At 44.8% G+C, this 22,438-nt stretch overlaps 1 protein-coding gene across 1 annotated transcript in view; it reads right to left on the bottom strand.

The window, feature by feature from the left end:
* The window catches only part of POLE3 (DNA polymerase epsilon 3, accessory subunit), a 117,910-nt gene that overhangs the window by 84,802 nt on the left and 10,670 nt on the right, over positions 1–22,438 (bottom strand). The window contains exon 2 of the mRNA XM_085609954.1: positions 375–449. Within this exon, the coding sequence (XP_085466080.1) occupies positions 375–449 (75 nt within the window). The remainder of the gene's footprint in view (positions 1–374; positions 450–22,438) is intronic.

Raw genomic sequence — 22,438 nt, 5'->3', positions numbered from 1 at the left:
TACTTTTAACACACAAGGAAGGAGGGGACAGGGCAAAGTCAGTAAAGTGTGACAAAAACAGCACCTCACTTTTTACATATGTTTCCGTCGAAGATAGCCAATAACGTCTGATTACACAACATCTGATCAGAGGTTGCCAGGATAAAATGGGTATTCAGTGAGACCTTAAGGAAGATGCAAGCAGTGATTATCTCCTACCAAAAACTTCTCAAAAATTTTAAAATGGTACCACGAAGGACCACGAGTATGGTGAGGCAGTAGGGAGAGTCACTGGTATTTAATTCATTAGGCTCAGACTTCCGGTTTACAGACTAGGGTTAAAAATTGGCGACCATCTCTAAAGCAGGCAAACAAATAGCATGGTCAATACTCACAGCTTCTTTAATGATCCTTGTAATGACAGCGTTGGGCAAGTTCAGATCTTCAGGTCTTTCAGCCATCTTTTTCTCCTGAAAACAAAAGTCAGTTTCAAATCTGGTCGATGAAGCAGTCATATATAAAACACAGTTGAATCAGAAACGCACCTTACAATTAGACCCAACCGTGGGGGTCGCATTGACAGCAGAATTAAGGACATAAGACTCAATGCTGAGCTCCACCCCCACCAAGGCAGAGCGGAAACGACAGTGCAGACTCCAATAAATAAATCTGTGGAAAAATATGCATAGTTCCCACCATTAGAGATCCAGACATTACGCAAGTAAATCAGGCTTGGACTGCAGGAGTTTCATGGGGAAGAAGGAAAATGGAAATCCCTATGTTCCTTGACATGGCAGGCCAACACAAACAATTCATACAGCCCCTGTGGTCCATGACACCGAGAAAAAGAAGACTGAGAAATGGGATGCCAAGTTGGAAACCAGTACATTTGGTACAGGAATTCCATTGTGCCAGAGGGGAATCTAAAAGCTAAACCTTGTTACGCACACCGCTGTCCAGGCTCTGACACTTAACTAAAAGTCTTCCAAAATCAGCAGACTACCTTCACTGGTACTGCCTAATAATCCAGGAAAATAAATATGAGATTTGCTGCAGGGAAGCATCTGTTAGTTACCAAAAACTCAATATCAGTGGTGATGGACTGTCTCAGATATCCCTTTAAAGCAGCCGCTATTAACCCGGGGCTCACGATGCTTACTCAATGGTCTGCGATGGTTTTGCAAATCGTATAATATTAGCATATTAATAAGGTATGCACACATGAAAAGGCATAACTAAAAATTGAAAAGAAAAAAAAAAAAAAAAAAAAATCGCTCTGTAAAGGAGTGACTTTGAAAGTAGTAGCGAACTATTAAGCCAGTATACTTGGTTTGATTTGTGGGAGGAGTGCAAGTACAACAAACTGAGTCTAGTGTGGGAGATTTGTGGCCTCAACTGAAGCACTGGTATGCACTGACAAAAAGAACATGCATTGGAAGTAAAAAAATAAAGAATATATAAGTCTATTCTATTGCTTCATCGAAGAACAAAACAAATAATTTTGAAAAGCTCCAGCCTTTCCATTAACTCAAATTTTTGTATTTTTTTGTTAATTAAATAAAATATTTCATAATTTGTGTAATTGTTTGATGTATACTTGTTTCAGTACTTGTGAATTGTTTTGAAGTTCAAATAGTAGAAATTGCTTATGACAGGGTCACTGGCTACTAGTCGCGATTCAGTGGGGCTCCACAGAAGTCAAAACGTTAAGAACACTGTTAAAAAACATTTTGAACTTTAACCTCCTTAAAAACATTGTATTGACTAGAAGTGTTGAACATGTGTCACACACAATGGATATTCTGCTAAACAGCTTTTTCTAAAGTAAATACTATAGGCCTGATTATGAGTTTCGGCAGTCCTGGAGCGGGCGGCACATCACTGCTAGGACGCTGTAACTCACCGCTGCCTGCCCGATTACAAGTAGTTTTGTGGTCAGGAGCGCAGCGTGATGGTCCAGCGGCAGAGCTGTTTAAAGGCTCATTGTAAGCCTTAAACAGCAACGCCTCAGGACCACCAGGGCACGTTCCTGCACGGGAAGGAATGCACCATGTTGTGCATTCCTTCCTGTGCAGAACTGGGGGTGCAAAACTACAGTGGGTGCACAACATGTGCCACCCTGCATGCACCCCTGTGCACAAAGGCACATTGTGGCCCTCTAGAGCCACCTTTATTGCCTTACCGCCACCCTTTTCATTGTGGTGCAACCACCATGAAAAGGCTGGCAGTGAGGCAACTCTAAACATGCTTGCGGTGCCGCTGCGGCACCACCAGCTGCATATTTTGGCCTTGAACCGCTGCCAGACAGCTGCGGATCAGTGGCGGTCCGACCGTCACACTTATAATACTGCGGGTGGTCCTGTAGTGTGGCGGGGGTCGGACTGACACCATGATTAATGCTCTGAGACACACTTTAGACAAAAAAACTTAAATAAATGAAAAAACAATTGCAGCAGATTTATAAGATCGGCGAATAAAACATCTGAGCTACCCAAGCAGGATGGTACGTGGATAGAAAAGTACCACAGACTAGTTAATAACGAGAAGTTTCCAGCAAAGCAATGTACTGAGTAATTAAAAGGGGCACATCTTAGAAGCTGAAGAAATGAAAGGAACAGAACCCTCCTGTGTGCAATCACTGGATCGGTTTCAGTGGATGTGTGCGAAAGTGCGACAAAGAATAGACCAATGAAATTTTTGGCCTGAAACTGAAAAAACAAAATTAACTTTCCTCTAGCTCCATACAAGCTGGAGTCCTGCGTCCTGTTGCTAAACTTACGCTTGACTGAAACGTAAGTGTCGGCAAACAATGCACCAGAAACATTGAATTTTCGAAGGAATAAAACATGGCTTTATAATGCTATTTACTTAAGACACTGACATTTAATGGGGTTGAAAAGTGTTTTGACTGATTGTGAGTTAAAGGGCGAATACAGGCCCTTAAGATGGTCAGACTCAAGGGCACCCCTTGTTTTCCTGTATATGCAGTAACTTCTTCCACTGGGACCTGCTATAGGATTTGGCTCTAACCTGTACCCGAGTGAATTCACATTCTGGTGAAGTGTGCATATGTCCACTGAGACAAATCATTATCGTTCTTAAAACCTTTACTGACCCTCCACAGGTCTTGACATTTATTCTGTCCTCACACACTCGCAAACAGAAGATTTCTTGAAGGTCGAACTCTCTTTACTGGACACAAGTGGTGAGTAAAGTACCTTGAAGACAACTAAAAATTCATTTTGGCTTTCTTAAAATAGCTAACTCACAAAATTAGTAAATAACCAATGAATTAAATAGAAACACGCATTGGAAAAGCCAATGGGTATTGCTTATGCGAGATTTTTTAAGCCATGTTGTACAGCAGCGCGGCTGCTGTGCAGCATGACTAAAGTAAAATAAATAAGTTAATTTAAACAAATGTTACGACGCTGTCAACACTGGCCGTGCCATAGGGCTTTTTTATTATCAACTTTGTTGCCCAGCAGTCGTGCTGCTGTACAACATGGCTAAAAAACACTGACAAAACTAAATAGCTCTGGCATATGTAAAAGATTTTTGGCTTTGCCAATGTGTTTTTAGGTCTTGCCTGAGCCAGCGCTTTAGCGCTGCTCTGGCGAGAGTTTTAGTAAGCGGGATTTGGAAGTGCAGACTAGTGGCTTTTCAGGCCTCCAACTACAGTGCATGTGCGCCGGGTACGCGCACCATTTGTCAGCCCGCCTGATCACTTTCGAGGCCGCTTTGATGTTCTCAGTGAGCTGCGCGGCCACTGAGAACATCAAAGCGGCCGCGAAAGTGCTCACCATTTGTCAACCCCTCCCTTATCCCACTACCTGCTTGTCTGACTCCCACCAGGGGCTTAACATTCACACAGGGTGTTGGCAGCAGCCTCGGAAATCTCTGTCATTTGTGTTTTTTTGTTCGAGTCGAGATGTCTTCAGACAGTGCTGGCCTGGACTCTAAGCTGCAGGCCCTCTCCTTGGCCAATGGTGATGGCTAAAAGCTCCTCTCCCTATACCAGACCCTACTCTTTCATGGCCCTGCCCCCTCCTCACATGGTGAAGTCTTTTCAAAGTTTGCATGCCTGCAATTGGTCTGCCGTCCCCTTATAAAGGGGCGACCTATTGCATTTGCTAATGCTTGTTATTGGTCATGGCTGATCAAGGCTTTGAGGATGCAGCCTCACAAAGGTCACTCTTCCAAGGCGGGAGGAGGCAGGCACCTCCCTCTGCTGTTTAAACCCCCTTCCTCCCCTCCCCCAAGGCAAATATGCTGTTCTCATTGAGAAACCTGCTGGCACCATTCATTGAGTCGCATTTACAACCAAATGGGCTCCAAGGCTGCAGAGCGCTGCTTAAAGGGAAAATTCGGAGTCATGCGCCGGCTCTCCATTCATTAAATTAATGTGCCAGATTGTATTTCTCAGCCTGGTGTCCAAGGCGTACAGGATTCAGGCTCTGCCCACTGAGCGCAAACAAAAGACGGGGACCCGCTGGCTCTGATAGCTGTTTGATTTAGAAACACCCACTGTGCGCGATGCAGGCACTGAAACCGAGCCCGCCAAATTCACGTGCACAGGGCCGCATCGGAAACAAAAACCAGCCCTGGCAAAGATCTTGAAATCAGCTCCACACTGCAGGAGGCCACAACCAGAATGGGGTCATTGGACAAGGCAGCGTAATTTATTTATTTATGCGTGTTTGTATGGCGCCTACTTTTATCCGAAGGTGTCAGAGTGCTTTACAATAGAACCAGTTACATTTCATAAGGACTTCAGACTGGGCTTTAAGTGGGCTGGGTCCCGCCGGCAGTCCTAACAAGCATTGGCATAGCGAATAGGTCTCGCCTTTGGGACCTTATAAGTATTTAGCAATACAACAGTTGATGTTGCTGCACCAAGGATATTGTGCTGCATAACTAAATACTTAGAAGGTCCCAAAGAGGCGAGACCGATTTGTGTTTTTCCTGTGGTGGGAAAGGGCAGGTTCGAGGGGGGTCGTGGTTGATGTCCCTGAGCAAGCAACAAGAATGGTGCAAGCAACAGAGGCAAGTAATGATGCAAGAAGAGGCAGCACAGAGCAAGCAAACCCAATGGGCAAGCAAGAGGAGAGCTAGGAAGCAACAATGACGTACTAAGCAACGAAGGGAAAGCAACGACTCGAAGAAGGATAATAAAAAAAACAGAAATGGCCAAAACGATGTGGGGGGACAATGGTGGAGCAAGCAACAACACTGTTGTGGAGGACAGGGAACAAGCAGCAACAGCAAGGGGGGGGGGGGGGGGGGGGGGCGGAAAGAGGTGAAAAGGGTGCCTAAATCCTGTGGTGAAGAAATACGGATAAATAACAAGCAGTTGCATAGCCAATAGCTCTCACCATTGGGACTTATAAGTAATTAGCCATGCAGCAAGTTATCTTGGGTGCTATGCCGCCAGGGCCTGAAGAGCTATTCAATTACCACACAGGGTCATGCAGTCTGATCCAGGAATAAATGCTTGCCTCAGGAAACATTTATGGACACAAAAACATAAAAAGAGGAAGTGGTATTTGGACTGGATGTATTTTTCAATGTATCTATTTATTTGTGCCACAATGAGTGTGAAATAAATGTTTTGCTGGCCCTTACAGATATTAACCAAGGGCAAGTACAGAAATGTAGAAAGGTAATGCTTATAGCATTAACACTTTTGAAGATTTTGTGCCAGGTCAGGGAAATTTGCAGCCACACAAATGCTTTAATTCAAAGTAAAACATGACACCCAGTTCCTCTGGAACAGCTCATAAAAGGAAAACAAGCATTGGCATAGCCAATAGGTCTCGCCTTTGGGGCCTTAGAAGTATTTAGTTATGCAGCACAATATCCTTGGTGCAACAACATCAACTGTTGCATGGCTAAACACTTATAAGGTCCCAAAGGCGAGAACTATTGGCTATGCCAATGCTTGTTAAGTTTGACTGTTGGAATAAAAGTCATACTGCAGTTACCATCAGGATAATTCATAACAGATGCACGTTAAAACAAACAAAGGCAAAGGGCTTCTTTAGGTCGGAATTGAAGTGAAACTGCAGCAGTTAAGATAAGGATAATTGCTATCAGATGCACGCTGAAACAGAAACAAAGCCACACAGCTTCTTTAGGTCAGAATGGAAGTCAGACTCCAGTTACGATAAGGATAACTGCTAACAGATGCACGTCTCTGTAAACAGGGGCCATCACACGCTAAACAGTGTGATGGCCAAACTAAATACTCACCAAGTGAAATCACCAGAAGGAGAGAAGGGAGGGGCTTTTACAACCCAACACCAATACAAAGGCTACATTTTTGAATGACACAGCCAACAGCCTATAGAAAGCAGTTATTTTTTTTTTTAATACACATAGAATACAAAACCACATGTCTTGCAGACAGCGCAAGCGATGTCTAGGCTCGACCTAAAAATAGCTCTACAGGAGGCATTTGTTAGTCTGCATTTCTGATCAGATGTAATTTTAGGGTTTGCTTTAGACGCCATGTCGCTCACATTTGAGTTGGTTGTACACTTGTTCTGCACACCTCCATTTCAGATCTAAATTTTTTTTTATCCAATTGCAAAGTTTCCAGGTTTTGAAAAGTTAAAAAAATATTAACCTGTAACAATAATCCTGCATCTAGGGTACACTCGCAAGATTCATATAAAAAACAAAAACATTTTTTAAAAAAAATTAAAAACCTTTACCAATTATACAAACGGGGAAATATATCTTTAAACCACTGCATGCAGAAGAGGCTCGGCGCCCCTTTAGCTGTTTTAAAGATGAGCAGAACATACTTCAAGTAAGAATAACTTAGCCCAGAAGCCACCTTACATCCATTTTATTGTCAGATATGCGACCAGCTGGATAAAAGTAGATATGAATCTGGGAGGGATAATCTCATGGGTGAAGTATTATATCACTCAAATAACTTTGCGCCTCTAGCCTGTATCCTTTTCTACCAAGAGGCATCTGGAATAGACCCTCCCGATGTTGCAAAGAGACCTTTCCAGATAAAATAAGGAAGGCATGCCGCAACAGGGAGGTGTTATTTGGTGCATGCATTCTGGAGACAAAGTGCCACAGTATTCATCACAAAGGAACATATTTAACTTTTGCCACTTAGAAATAAAACCTTCACCCTATCGCTCCTACCCATTGGCGGGGTGGGGGTAAAGTATGGGTGGTTGCAATATGGAGTCATTCTGGGTCTGCTGATTTTGGCAGGAGACAAAACTGTCCAGAGGTTTACTTACCTTATCAAAGCCTCTAGTAAAAAAGTTGGGCAACAAATTGATTGCCTTTGGTTTAGACAGTTTCTCAAGGTCTCCTTACTTCTGTGACAACACACAAAATATGCCTCCCCTCCCCCTTCGACAGGTCCATTGATCGCATGCTCTAAATCTGGGTTTACATTCTTTTTATCACTTAATCAGTATGTGCAAAATTGATCTTAATTTACATATTTGACAAGATTATTTATGGTAACAAGATGAACATTAACAACAGTAGACAATGAATGTTTACGGGGAATGAGAGGAGCGTTGGGACATACCGACATTGGGAAGGTGATCATGAGATATTGTTGATCGGTGTAATGGATGCTATTCTACTTCTGAAGTAGCCCTGACGAATAATGGTCTTGAGAGTAGCAGTTTTCTAGAGGGATTTTGAAGACGAATAGTCATTCAATGGCCGGATTTCTAGAAGAAGGTTGTTCGAGTTTTCCTTAAACCACTTTTAGGGTTTGGCCTTCTAATCTTGCTAGTCTCCATTTTGGGATGATGAGCGTGTGCTCAAAGGTGGAGCGTAGCACAGCTGATGTTTGATGGAACTTGAAGAGGTCTCATACATACCCAGGAGTTTTTAGGTTGATGGCTTCCACATAAGATACTCTGTGTTGTATTCGGTGTTAAATGGTTAACCAAGATAACTGTGCCCGAAGGACGAAATATGGTAGTTTCCCTTCAGTCCGAAAATGATCCTTCTACTGCAATTTTGAACATGTTGAAGTTTTGCAATGTCCTTGTTTGAGAGCTTTAGGTACAGGACACTGCAATAGTATAGTCTTGATAGGGCAATTGCTTGGACCAATTGTCTTAAGTGTCAGATGGATAGGACAGGGCTGATTTTGGATGGCATTTAAGCAGCAGTTAGGTGATGTGATGGTCACATTAATTTGGAGCACAGAAGATAGTTGTGCATCGAAAAGAACTACAAGGTTGCCCATCCTTTCTAGTGGCGGATGTGGTTGGTCAAGTGAAGTAGGCAGAGATATTTGGAAGAGAGGGTTTATTATTTAGTAATTAGGTTTCTTTCTCTCGTCACTTTAGACAAAGGTCGCCAAGACTCATCCAGTGTTTGACCAAGTGAAGACGTTCTGCGAGTGCATCAGTCTTGGAATTGTTGCTTAGGTCTACTATAGCTGTGTGACATCTGCATATAACTGGCATTTAAGGCCTTTCAATTTGATCAAGTAGGCTAGAGGGAACATGTACAAGTTGAAGAGGAGTGGGGAGAGTGTTGACCATTGGGGTCACCACATACCATGGTAGCCAATTCCGAAACATGTAGATAAGAGTTTTATTTGCTGCTTTGGTTCTAGTAGGAAAGATTTATGCCATTCCCAAGCTTTTCTTAGAATGTTAAATGTTTCATGTGGTTTAGGGGCGTTTTGTGACCTACAGTGTTGAATGCAGCTGATGGGGCCAGTAGGATGAGTCCACCAGTTGTTGGTTTCTTCAGGTTACAGCCTTCTCCGGTGTTCGTCACCGTGGAGTCAGTACCACTCAGCAGGCGGAATGCAGACAAGCAGATTGTTGAATTATACATTGTTCTGCAATTGGCGGGCTACCTCTGCTTCAATGATCTTGTCAGGAAAGGAAGTGTTGAGATGCGTTGGTAGTTGCTTAGAGTTGGAGTCTACAATAGCTTTTTAGAGTGGGGGGGGGGGGTGGGGTAAGGCAATGGTGCGTTTTAGTGTTAGGGAAGTGACCACTTCGTAGGGAAACAGTAGCGATGTAGGCAATATCTTTGACTATGGCTGCAATGTTCATTTCTAGTCTGGCAGACAATGCATTTAGCAATGATCCAGATGGTCTAGTTTTGATCCTCTCTTGATAAGATCTTTGGCTGAGATTAGCTCCAAGGAATTAGAATTGCAGAGGAAGTGGCAGGTGGAGCAGGATATTTACCAAGTCAAAGGAATAATTGGAAATTATTTTGTGACATCTTGGATTTTTGCGGCACGTATGAAGTTAGTTTATTACACATTGCTAGAGAGTTTAAGGTGGAGGGTAGGGGTTGCTATTGAGGGATGATAGCCATGTGTAGATTTAAAGGAGTTGTGTGGCAATGTTCTGCCGAGATCAGTGTAGAAGGATCTCTTGACGGCACGCATTTCTCTTATATTTGGTGTGATGTGGTTTACAGGCTGGTTTGTCCAATTCTTTGCTGTTTTTATCCATCTTCATTCAAGCCTTCTGGTTTTAGCGGGATGAGCGGTTGATTGACCCGGGCCCTGGGTGTGTTTTTTATTGAGACTTTAGGCTTCAGAAGTGCTAGGAGATCAAGAACCAACTAGTATTTGAAGTAAAATTGGCCTATGATGTGTTCAAGATTGTTAGTTGTCTAATTGCTAAGACATGTGTAATACACTGAAGTTAGAGCATTTGAAGGAATGTTCTTGTAGTTTCCCCACAGAAATGTCATGAGTTTGTTTGGAGTTTCACCCGGGATGTGGATGTGAAATGAGAGCATCTTATTAGCGCGTGGTTAGTCCAAGAAATTGGAGTGAAAGAGGGGTTTGATAAGGGTCGGTTGTGCTCTAGAACGAGGGGGACTGGGTGCCAGGTTTGGAGGGTTGGACCTTTGGAATGCTGGGTGAAGCTAAAGGAGTCGATTAGTAAAAGGAAGTCTTTTGGGAGAAAATTAACTATGTCCAGTTGAATGCTTAAGTCGCCAATTAATAGGATTTTGTTTAGCAGTATCTCCTAGATGTTCACAAAAGCTGTGAAATTCTGACAGGAAGGTAGACAGTGTTTTGATGACTGATGGAGAACTGTTATAAACGCTAAGAATGTTCATGTCGTACTGCATTTCGCTGACAGGTATTCAGAAGAGACGAAAAGGGTCCATGAATTCTGTGAACTTGTACTGGGAGTTGTAAATGACAGTTACTCCTTCTTTACCCTGCTATCTGTTGCAGCATAGAGCAAAGACGGTGGGTGGCAGGACTGCGTTGATCGTAACTTCAGTGTTTATTCAGAGCCATGTCGACACCCTCTCGCCAGACGTCGCTTTCTTCACAGAAACATGGACCAATGCCACCACCTCCCCCGACATAGCCACCGCCATTCCTGCTGGATACAAGATCCAAAGAAAGGACCGCCCTGGAGGAGGACTCACCATCGCACACAAGAGCTCCCTCCAACTCCCCACCTCCAGCATGAGCAACCCCCCTCCAACACAGAGCACCTCCACTTCCAGATCCAAACCAGCCCCAGAACCACGCTGCGCGGGACTCTAGTCTACAGACCACCCGGGCCTCGTTGCACCCCACGCTTTCGCCTCCACGAACTACATTCTCATCAGAGACCTGAACTTCCACCTTGAAAACCGCAGCAACCCGACTCCACCACCCTCCTTAACAACCTCTGACTGAAGCAGCTCTTCACCACCCCCACCCACAGAGCCAGACTTCCCCTCGACCCCATCTTTGCAGGAGGGACAAACATCCACTTCAGCCACACCACGCAGCCCCTTTGGACACTTCACCTTCAACACCGCCACCGCACCCAAACCCGCCCCGCGCCTGCCGAAGGAACTGGAGCAAGATCACAGAGGAACACCTCAACACCACCCTCCTCCATGACCCTCCCTCCGCCACGACCAACGCCAACTCCGCAGCCAAAGAACTACACCGCTGGATCTCCAGCTGCGCTGACAAGCTCGAACCCCTCCGCCACCCCGTCAATCAACGCCCCCCGAAGGTCGCCTGGTTCACTACCGACCTCCAAGAAGCTAGGCGCTCCTGCAGACGCCTCGAGAAACTCTGGCAGAACAGGAAAACCACCGAAGACCAGAACAACTACAGGAACGGCATGAATGAATACCACCAGCGCATAAGAGCCACCAAGCGGACCTTTATTAAGGACAAAATCCACACCAACGCAAGTAACGCAAAAGAACTCTTCTACATCATACAGCAGTTCACCAAACCCCCCAGCGAAGCCACAGACATCACACCATCCCAGGACCTCTGCAACAAGCTCAGCTCCTACTTCCACCTGAAAGTCAAGGCCCTCTACGACAACTTCACCGAACAGACACCAAACACCACCCACCTCTCCACCACCGACAACCAGCCGACCATCACCACCTAGAAACCTGCTACCACCGAAGACACCACCACGACCAGGAAGAACACCCACTCAGGAGTCCCCACCGACCCCTGCCCACCGCACATCTACCACAGAGCCGCTGCCACCATATCACCCGAACTAGGCCGGACCATCAACGCCTCCCTCGAATCTGGCATCTTCCCAAAAGACTGAAAGCGGGCAGAGGTCAAGACCCTCCTCGAAAAAACATTGCCCGACCCGGCGGACCTGAAAAACTACCGGCCCATCTCTCTCCTTCCCTTCGCAGCCAAAGTCACCGAGAGATTCATCAACGCCCAGCTGACCACCTTCATCGAAGAGAACACCATCTAAGACTCCTCCCAGTCCGGATTTCGCAGCAAACACAGCACCGAGATCGTCCTCCTCGCAGCCACAGATGACATCCACATGATACTCGACCAGGGCCATACTGCGACCCTCGTCCTACTAGGCCTCTCTGCAGTCTTTGACACAGTCTCACACTGCAGACTGGACTATGGTAACGCCCTCTACGCTGGTATCAACACAACCCTGCCACACAAGCTCCAAACCATCCAGAACACCGCAGCCAGACTCGTCCCCGGAACCCCATGACACGAGCACATGACCCAGCACCTACAAGACCTCCACTGGCTCCCCATTGAGAAGGGAGTAACCTTCAAGCTACTCACCCACGCCTACAAATCCCTCCACAACATCGGACCCAAATACCTAAACGAAAGAGTCTCCTTCCACGCACCCAAAAGGAACCTCCGCTCCGCCGACCTCACCCTGGCAGAATCCCCACACATTCTCAGAACCAGAGTAGGCGGAAGAGCCTTCTCCTACGTCGCAGCAAAGACCTGGAACGAGCTCCCAGTCAACATCAGACACTCCCCCACTCTGCACACCTTTCAGGAAGAGCCTCAAGACCTGGCTCCTCGACTGATCCGGAGCTAGCTGCACCCTCCCCTCCCCCCACCTTGAGACCCTCACGGGTGAGTAGCGCGCTTTATAAACCCCTGATTGATTGAGTTCCATCTCCTGCTCCTATTGTTTAATCATCTTTTCAATTTTCTGAGAACACAGAATACATGCCTGTCTGCTTAAGACCATACATTTCTTCAAGCTTACAAACACAGGTTTTCCTTTAAGTAAGCCCTTACAGGTGGTGCACTTTATTTTAAAGTAAACTCTTCACTACTCTGGCATCAGTACGAGATTTAGGCCTGCGCTGCTCTTTTACCACGTAAAATTTTGTATCGTTTTCTACTGGTGTCTGCTGTAGCAAAATGTCTTTGTATTTTATTTCCTCTATAACAATCCCAATGCAAGGAGAGGATGGACACTAATAAAAAAAAATAGCAATCAGTACTTGGTCAATCCCCCGCGGAAGGGAGAAACAAATGAAGAGAAAGTGACCACCAGCATGCGCTGACCAATATGAAGCCAGCAAATAAGAGATCGATGAAACCAACTCATGGCAAGTGTGTGGCATGCTCGAAGTCCCTTGTTTGTATATGAAAAAAACTTTCAAAACAGAGCTTCAAAATATATGGCTATTGCCCTTAATGTGGAGGAAAAATAAATAAAAGATTAAATTATTATTAAGTTGTGAATAAAAAGTAAATAGGTCAGTAAAAGTAAATCTACACAGCATTACCAGCATCTGCAAGCTCTATGGCATCTCTACAGTGCACAGTCAAGACTATTTGTACAATGTTCATCTCCATTTCAAAGGAAGGCTAGTAGGGCTGGTTCAAATTCATGCAAATGTCTGACTAATATTGGATTTGTAGTCACCCATCAGGATCATATTCAAAAGGCAGGCTGGGCTGAGACAGAATTAGTCATGTGCTAACCACACATCCGAAATGGCGAACGACTGACTCTGCCCCAACACTTCTGCATCACATCAAGTTAAAATAATGTTTGTATTTGATATAATTATATTATTTAACTTCTACTACAAGGAAACGAGGTTGAATTGACACCTTGTGGTTTTAGCAACTAAATGTATTTTGTATGTTATTCAATCACTGCTCTCTTCTAGTCAAATCCTCCATGTGAGTCTCTGAAGTGATGGAGTTTTCCTTTTAAGATTTTTCATATGGTGCAGCAGCAACTACTACACGTTGAAGAGTATTACAATGATGTACCATGAAGAGAGTAAAGGAGTCACATAGGTAACAAAGGTAACGAAGGAGATTACTGCACTCTTCCTTGTCAGCATGTGTAGTTCTGCAAAAGAGAGCTGTACCTGCAGTGCACCATTGCAGTGTGATTTCCTATACGCAAATGTGAAACCAGCTGGAATGGGATGCACTACTGCAGAGCTAATGCGATCGTTGTCCTCCCTCTCAATGTAAATCTATGCTGAAGGGAGCAGTGGAATGAAAATATGGCTATTTGCCCACTATCGGAGCTCGAAGCTCCACCTGGCTGCTGTTCTTTCAACATGCTATCTCTTGGACTCTGGCACGTCAACCAGGTCTCAGGTATGAGATTGAGCAAAAAACAGAGCAAACTAATCAAGTGTAAATTTCAGCTTTGATCATCTCTTTTTGCAATAGAGAAACTGTGCTAAAAAAAACCGACATCTCCACAGCATGTGGTCAGCGAGGGAAACATTGGCATTTGGGGCCTGGTTAAGATGGCGGTAGGACCGCCACCGTCCGTCATGCCGCCGGTGGCGGTCCCACTGCCATCCAGGCCAACTGATTCGACCGTCGCATTATGATGCAGCGGTCGGATCACGCCTGGCACGGGAAAGACCGCAGCGTCAGACAGGATCGAGGATCCCGTCAGTGCGGCGGTCGGACTCCTATTCCTTACAATAGGGTGGTGCCTGCTCAGGCACCGCCGTAGGGATTAGGAAATTCCTTTCCGCCGGCCCTTTCATGGCTGTTAACTCGCCATGAAAAGCCTGTCGGAAAGTGACTTGGGGCCCCTAGCAGGGCACCATTCCAGCCTGGGCTTCTGCTATGGGCGCTGAGGGGCACCCATAGTGCCCCCCTACAAAACCCTGCACCATCTAATCTGAATAAAATGGGAACATGGAGGGGAGGGTTAGAAGAGGGGGGTTTCTAACTTATAAATAATAAGAGTACAGAGTGGTATCTCTATACTACATGTAGCAAATGAATCCAATTATAGCATTTATTACAGCCCTAGACCCGGATTCTCCTTCACGAACAACTTCCTTCCAACTGCTCCCTCTTAGAACACTATATACAAATTGTGCCTAAAGATTCTAGAACATGTAGAAACAAGCATCGGCAAAGCCAATAGGTCTTGCCTATGGGGAAGCTACTGGCTTTTTCAATAGGGTAGGGGTGGTGAACGGGAGGGAGGATTAGTTAATGATATGTGTGCACAAGCTTAACATAGTCCCTGACTCAGAAGGGAGCATTTTGTATATGTGTGTGTGCTCCTTGTGAAAGGGGAAAATGCTGTCACCCACAGTGAAGGTGGTTCCCCCATCATCCCACGATATAGTGGGCGAAACAAAAAATGTCAATGAAAGTAATAGACCAATGGATGAAAGGGTTGACTGAAATAAATGTCACTAAAGTTATAATGACGCCTTTGTTAATACCAGTCCTAAAGAGAAGTATTTCACTTAAGTAAAAGTGGCCTGATACAATTATGTCCATTTACAATGCACCATTTGACTGCTGTAGCGTAGTAGGCACGATTCATAGTCTTTGTGTTTAAAAATCTAACTCTGACTGCAGGCAGAGATAAGAACGATACCACTGCGCAGGTGGACGACCCACAATCTGCAATGTAGGAAAAAAGTAACACTGATAAGCGCACCATGGCACCACTCCAATGGAACAGATAATAAACCAAGTTAGGCCTTTAGTTTTCTAGATGGCTTTGTTCTACATTTCATGTTAGGATGATAAAGTGCCTTCGAGTTCCAGGCATGGATTGGTCGGTTATATGATGTGGCCACATGCACAGTTAAAATTACTAAAGAGGAGGCCATGTGATGGCAAACTTGTTGCCAAAGCTTACTCTACATACATGTCACTCCTACCAGATACAGAAATCCAGTATCATAATGGGTGAGAAAAGCCTCGGGTTATGCACACAACGCTTCTACTGTTTTCAAAAACGTTGGCGTGTGCATCCACAGAACATGGTTTGGAGGGTGTCGCTAAGAACGACAAACTATGCACTTAAAAAAAAAAATGAAGAGCTCAATTTAATCAGGTTCCATGTCTGAACCGCTTACCCAGTTTAGCGTTTGCTTAATGCGAGTTGATCTATTTATTCTATTATACCATTAGGACTGCAAGTCTCTGGGTGCAAAGCAAAAACCTGTACTGAGTGATACTTGCACGCAAAAGGTAGAAAACCTCAAATATCTACAGTATAAACAACAAACACTAAAAGAGCACAATATACTAACGAGCTTAACAATCGGATGAGGAGTCACCACAGAGCAGCACGACCAGGCGAGAGCTCCCTTCTGAGCTCTTCAACATCGTGAAGGAACTCGCCAACCCAACTCCAGCTCCAACAACATCCCACCGTCGCAAGACCTCTGCACCTCGGCGGCATGACGGACGGTGGCGGTCCTACCGCCATCTTAACCAGGCCCCAAATGCCAATGTTTCCCTTCTTCCACTGCAAGATCGCAGACATCCACGACAGCTTCAACACCCAGACCTCACCGACAGCCAGACACCCCACACTGACCACCCTCCAGTCATACTGGCCTCCTGCTATCCTGGGACACCGTCAACAACGACGACACCATAAAAATCATGAAGACCATCCACTCCGGCTCACCGTTCGAAACCTGCCCCTCACCAAGTCTTCAACAAAGCGAGCTCCATCATCGCTCCCCAACTCCGGAAGACCGTCAATAGCTCCTTTGACATCGCCACCTTCCCGGAGAGCTGGAAACACTCCGAGAACAACGCCCTACTAAAGAAACTCAAGGCAGACCCGAAGGACCTCAAGAACTTCCGGCCCATCTCCCTGCTCCCGCCCTGGGCTGGATCACCTCATTCCTCACCGGCAGAACCCAGAGGGTCCGCCTCCCTCCATTCCATAGCCGACAAGATCACCTGCGGCATACCCCAAGAATCAAGCCTCAGCCCAACCCTTTTCAATGGCTACATGGCACCGCTCGCCAACATTGTCCCATCGCACGACCTCAACATCATCTCATACACCGACCCCCAGCTGATCCTCTCCCTCACCAAGGACCCCGCCACCACCAAAACCAACCTCCACAAAGGAATGAAGGCCATTGCCGAATGGATGAAAAACAGTCGCCTGAAACTGAACTCGGACAAGACGGAGGTCCTCATCCTTGACTCCACCCCCTCCGCCTGGGACAACTCCTGGTGGCTGGCCACGCTAGGAGCTGCCCCGACTCCAACAGACCATGCTCGCACCCTAGGGTTCATCCTGGACTCATCACTCCAGCAAGTCAATGCCGTCTCCTCCTGCTTCGCAAGATCTACCGATGGATCCCCACCGGAACCAGAAGGACGATCACCCAGGCCCTCGTCAGCAGCAGGCTGGACTACGGCAACGCCCTCTACGCAGGAACCACGGCCAAACTATAGAAAAGACTTCAACGTATATAGAACGCCTTCGCACACATCATCCTCGACATCCCCAATCATAACCACATCACTGCCCACCTGAGAGACCTGCACTGGCTCCCCGTCAACAAGAGGATCACCTTCAATCTCCTCACCCACGCTCACAAAGCACTCCACAAAGCCGGACCAACATACCTCAACAAACGACTCACCTTTTACAACCCGAACTGCAGCTTCGGTCCGCTGACCTCGCCCTCGCTGCTGTTCCACGCATCCACCGAACGACCACCAGCGGTAGATCTTTCTCCCACCTCGCCGCCAAGACATGGAACACCCTCCCCATCCACCTGCGATAGACCCAGGAACTGCTGACCTTCAGGAGACTTCTCAAGACCTGGCTGTTCGAGCAGTAGCAGCACCCGCCCCCTCTAGCCTCCCCTCCCCCCTCAGCACCTTGAGACCCTCACGGTGAGTAGTGCGCTCTACAAATGATTGATTGACAAAGGGTCTCATGGCAGGTCAGAACTCTTAGTTAACTCTGCAAATCCTATACCACCAGTAACCTCAACCGTTCAGATGAGGAGGAGTCACAGAGCAGCACGACCAGGCGAGGCAACCACAAAGGCTCCCGTGGTGGGTCAGAAGTCTTGGTTAACTCTGCGAATCCTGTACCACCAGTATCCGTTCCTGAAGCCCAAGCAGTAAACGTTACAGAATTCTCTCCATTCCCACAGATCGACATCTTCACTTACCTGCGACAGCCATGATATGTCCGCGATGGTAAAACATGAAAGCGGGCGTGTAGTTAAAAGTTAGACATGCTTCCTGAAGCGGCAGCCATGCTGAAACATGAAGCGTGGGCGGTGCTGATCAAATAAAAAGGAGTATGGCCTACAAATTAAAGATAATTAAACAAAAGTGGCATTCGTGAAGCGGGACCCATGCAGATAAAATAAAACCCGCGCGGCCTCCAAAATCATATAATTAAGCAAAGTTTGTTTACGCATGCTAATTTCTCTTTCATGAATAAGTAATTTTTAAAAAAGGCTCACAAACACAAGCTCACATTAAAAGTATGCATATATGAACGCGTTTTGGTCATAATGGCCCCAAAATAACTTCCCAACTGCTACAAACCAAAAGCTTAGCTGAGACAAAGAAAACATACCAGCACGATTGACAGTTTCCCCAAATACAAAAAATGTATAAACCCACAAAGCATACACTCTCTGTTCACCCAACTGAACTTTATCGAAGATGCTCGTAGTTCTAATAAACTGTACGGCAAAAAACTTTGTGAAACTACATTGGATGCGAATTGAGGGTGCTTTTTACATTACAGTTTATCATCACTACAGCAATACTTGCTAAATTCCCGTTGGGTGAACATGTTGGAATGCAAAAAATGCCGATGGTTTGGGAGAAAGGATCTAGCATAACATTCAGAGCTGCAGACTTTAGAACTGTGTTCGATGTTCGGCCTGCTCTTCCCGTGCTAACTAAAGAAACAAAAAGGCATACATGCGGATATCAAAAATATAAATACCGTCTGTGGCTGGAAAATGCAGTCAGCTGAGCATGGTTAGATCGAAAAACCCCAAAAAAATCGCATTCTGAAAAGACAAGCCAAGATAAACGGAAAAAGTGTGCCGAAACGAACATAAATAGCCAGAAGGGAAAGATTACATGCAATAGGGCCAGACTCCATGGGAGGGAACAAAAAAACAAAATGGACACATATAACCAATGCACAACACAGAAAAGCAGGGATTTCCGAGCGGCAAACAAAAGAACGAATGAAAAAGGATGGGCATGCTCGAAGGCCGCAAAATAGATATATGACCCGAAGAGACAGCGCATGTACCGCCTAGGCGAGACATAATAAAAGACATTGCATTACACTGACATTGTAATATATCATTAACAGAGGGATAAGTGTAGTACAAAACAACTGAGTTTTTTTTCAAAAGCAATTCTATTGGACGTAAAATGTATTTCCACATCTTGTACTAGTCGAAAGTATTCAAGTAAAAGATTGCATTATAATCAAACAGTTCAGGGTTGGAAGGGCTCCTTATCTAAACATCAGTTGTGTTTCGACTGGAGTAAGAGGCAGAGAGGTTGTGTGATATAATATATTAACACAAACAGTGTGCATTGTAAATAAAGTTTTGAAGCCTAAACAGCGCAATATTTTGCAGTGTTGTTAAACGAGACCTTAAACAATGAAGAGATCCAAATCACTGTCTCTCTCCTCCCATGCTTTATACACTTCAAAAACTCTGTTCTCCTGTAGAATAGTCCTTCAAACGCATAACATTGAACACGGATTTGCTGTAACCAAATGTGCACTCTGCCATATTGGAATCGGATTCATTCCTGTGGACACTCCTGGTACTGCCATTGCCACTGCAAACAGGGCTTTTATTATGAGAATAACAGTTTGTCTTGATGTCCCTAATCAGATTTCGAACTACCCTTCCTCTAGGTGCTCTAAACCGAAATTCTACGGCCTAATGTTCACTTCTCTTGACTGCCTGGTTCATTTTTGTAGGCCAGCCTGTTTCAGATCTCTTTTCACAGCAGTTTTAGCTGATTTATGAGGTATCAGCTTTAACACTTGCTCTTTCATCTATCCAAAAGAGTCCTAGAGCTCACATCCAGTCGAGCTTAAGGTCTGTGTCTTGGCAAAAGGGGCGTGGCTTGGTCAGTTCGATTTGGGGCTGCGAAACAGATTTCCCCACCATCACTGCCATTGAAATGGCAAAATGGATGAAAATAGTCTTACATTTAAAAAAGACTCATCTGCACCACATAAGAGCCATTCAGTCCTTTATATATTCTTGGCATGTTTTGTACGAGAGGGAGGAGGAGGGATGGGTGTATACAATCTCTTCTAAGTTTAATAGAGATGTGTGTCAGTTCTATGAAGGCAGGTAATAAGTGGAAACCAGACCACAGACACTGCCAGCCGACTCGAGGCCCCTGGACCCAACTAAACACACCAGAATCTATTGGGGGGGTGGTCACCCCAAGCATCTCCCTGGAGCTACACCCCTGCTTCACATCATATCTTTACTAATAGCCTGCAGCAAATTTCCAAATGCTGACTCCACGCCCCCTCCCACCCTCTTCACTTCTTAAACAAGCTGAAAGCACACAATAATACAATGAAGCACGAAGTGCTAGCACCCTCAAGTGGCTTTCGGTTTAAGGCAGAGGCCTTCAATCTGTGCAGCGTGACCCCAGGGGGGTGCGCATTCCCCAGCTTCACTTCTTCCCGGAATACAAAATGTTTGCTCTTTGCTTTGGAAAAAGACAACCGTTCCCGAATGATTAATTCCGATAGTTAAAATGCTTAAGCTGGGTTGTCATTAAAGGAGTGTACTGTGCTGTTAAACCAAAGCCAGGCAGACAGCTAAACAAGGTTCCCTGCCAGGGTGCCTGCTTGCCGGAAAGAAATGCAAATGTGCCCAAGAGTCGATCTGCAAAGGGTAATCTGCAAATGTAAAGAATGCTTGGGAGCCAGTACTGGCTTTAATTGATCAAATCACTGGCAGCTTTGTGATAACATAGATTCAGTCTTTTTTGAGTGGTAGTGCAAAGAGTTAACAAATGAGCTGTGAAGTGTGTGCTTTTAATTGTATTTAAATAGAGTTTACTATTCCTGAGGAGGTGTTGAAGGGCCACTTATGGAAAATAAATTGCATTACGTATGCTCTGGGGATTACTGAAATCTATATTTTGGAAGCCCCATTTTATCTTATACGGTGTGTAATGAAAGTATAACATAATGATTTACATGTTCACAGTGCTTTCTGTCACAGGCTGTGACCTTGTAGCACTAAAAATACACAAGTCCCTATTCTCTACTGCACCAGCCAAGATTTAATTCTGTGGCTCTCTAGTTACACAGAGAACTTTGCAGTGCATTAACTAATAGGGGTTTCATAATGTACTATAGTGCATTTCCCACTAAATTAATTTTAAATGCATTTTTCATTTAAACTGCCTGTTATTTTAGATGTAGCTACCTGATGGTGAAAGACCTAGAAAATGTTTTAGCCACACATTTGCTCCAGCCCCCCCCCCCCACCCCAATATGACTGAAGTCAACAGCAGAAGAAAACTGATATAACCAGGAGTCAGTTTTCATAGTGTAAAAATAAACACCTTTTTAGAAAAACAGTGCGAAAGAAGATTAAGGGACTCTTTCCTCCCCTGGAATTAAAAAAGCATCCTGCTTGGACCTAACAGTTCATCATTAATGATTGTAAATAGTATGTTTTCATTATCATGAATGTTGTTCAGCAACCTCCAGTTCCATGCAGCTGTAAAAGCCAAGATGTTAGTAGCCCATGAAATTTAGTATGGTTCCCCTCAAATGCCATGCACTAAAGTTGCAGCCCATGCATTACAACCATTATACCAAAGGCCACTGGAATTTGCGATTGTACTGCTGCAGCTGTTTTCGCATAATTATAAACTTGTTGCATTTGCTACATAATCCATCATCTGCTGCAAAATCTGATGTTTTTAACAACAAATAAAATCTGTTTATAGCTTAACTCAATGGTTCCCAAACTTTTTTGACCCGTGGCTCCCTTGACATATTGGCCGCGGCTCACCATTACGTTACTTTTTCTTGGAGGATGGGGGGGGGGGGGGGGGGGGGGGAGATGTAAGCCCGGCCTCTGGAGTACTACCCTTTTTTCCCCTGAAAATAATTGGGATGAAGCTGATGAAGGTATTATAATCATATACGCAGGGTGTTTCGTATTACTAATGCAGCGCATCTAATAACATATTCCTAGTTACACTTCTTTGCCCATTCCTTAGAGAACCCTCACAAACTTTGTTATCCCACTTACAGTACTAAATAGCACCCATATCCATGTAGGTCCATTAGCCAAAGTGCTTTTGCGCTTGAAGAATATTTGCATGCAGTTCTGTTTCCACCCATGTCATACGTGCCAACCCACCTGTCTCAGCAGGCAGACTAAACTACTTTCAGCTTTATTTTAGCTGTCTCCTCCCTAAAATTGCCTCCAATTCATTGCTAGCCAAAACAAATTCTCAATTTCTGTTTTTAAAATGTTCCTCTTCCTTTCTTCCAAATGTTGGCATTATGCAATCTATGGTGTTTTACTTCACTGTACTCATCAAGGAAATGTGTGTGTACTGGAAAAAATGTGTACTGGTAGTACCTATGGTTCAGGTACACATGTCGTTGTTGTAGTTACTTTATTCGATATATTAAAAAAATATCATAAAAGTTTGGTACAATAAGTATAAAAAACAGTTTAAAACCCACTACAACTATATACTTCGAACCTTATACAATTAAAAGCAATACAAATGGCAATAAATATGTATGTACAGTGTAAACAAAGACCCCCATTTGTCAGTACCTTTGGCAATGATATTCTTTGTGGGCAGCAGGGATAAGTTTATATCTTAAAATTGTTGCACCTTAAGGAGCTTGCGTCTAATCCTCCAGGCCCAGCCCAAGTATTT

The sequence above is a fragment of the Triturus cristatus genome, chromosome 1_2, assembly GCF_964204655.1.
Source record: "Triturus cristatus chromosome 1_2, aTriCri1.1, whole genome shotgun sequence".
In the NCBI taxonomy this organism is placed as follows: domain Eukaryota; kingdom Metazoa; phylum Chordata; class Amphibia; order Caudata; family Salamandridae; genus Triturus; species Triturus cristatus.
This window is presented reverse-complemented; position numbering and strand designations above follow the sequence as displayed.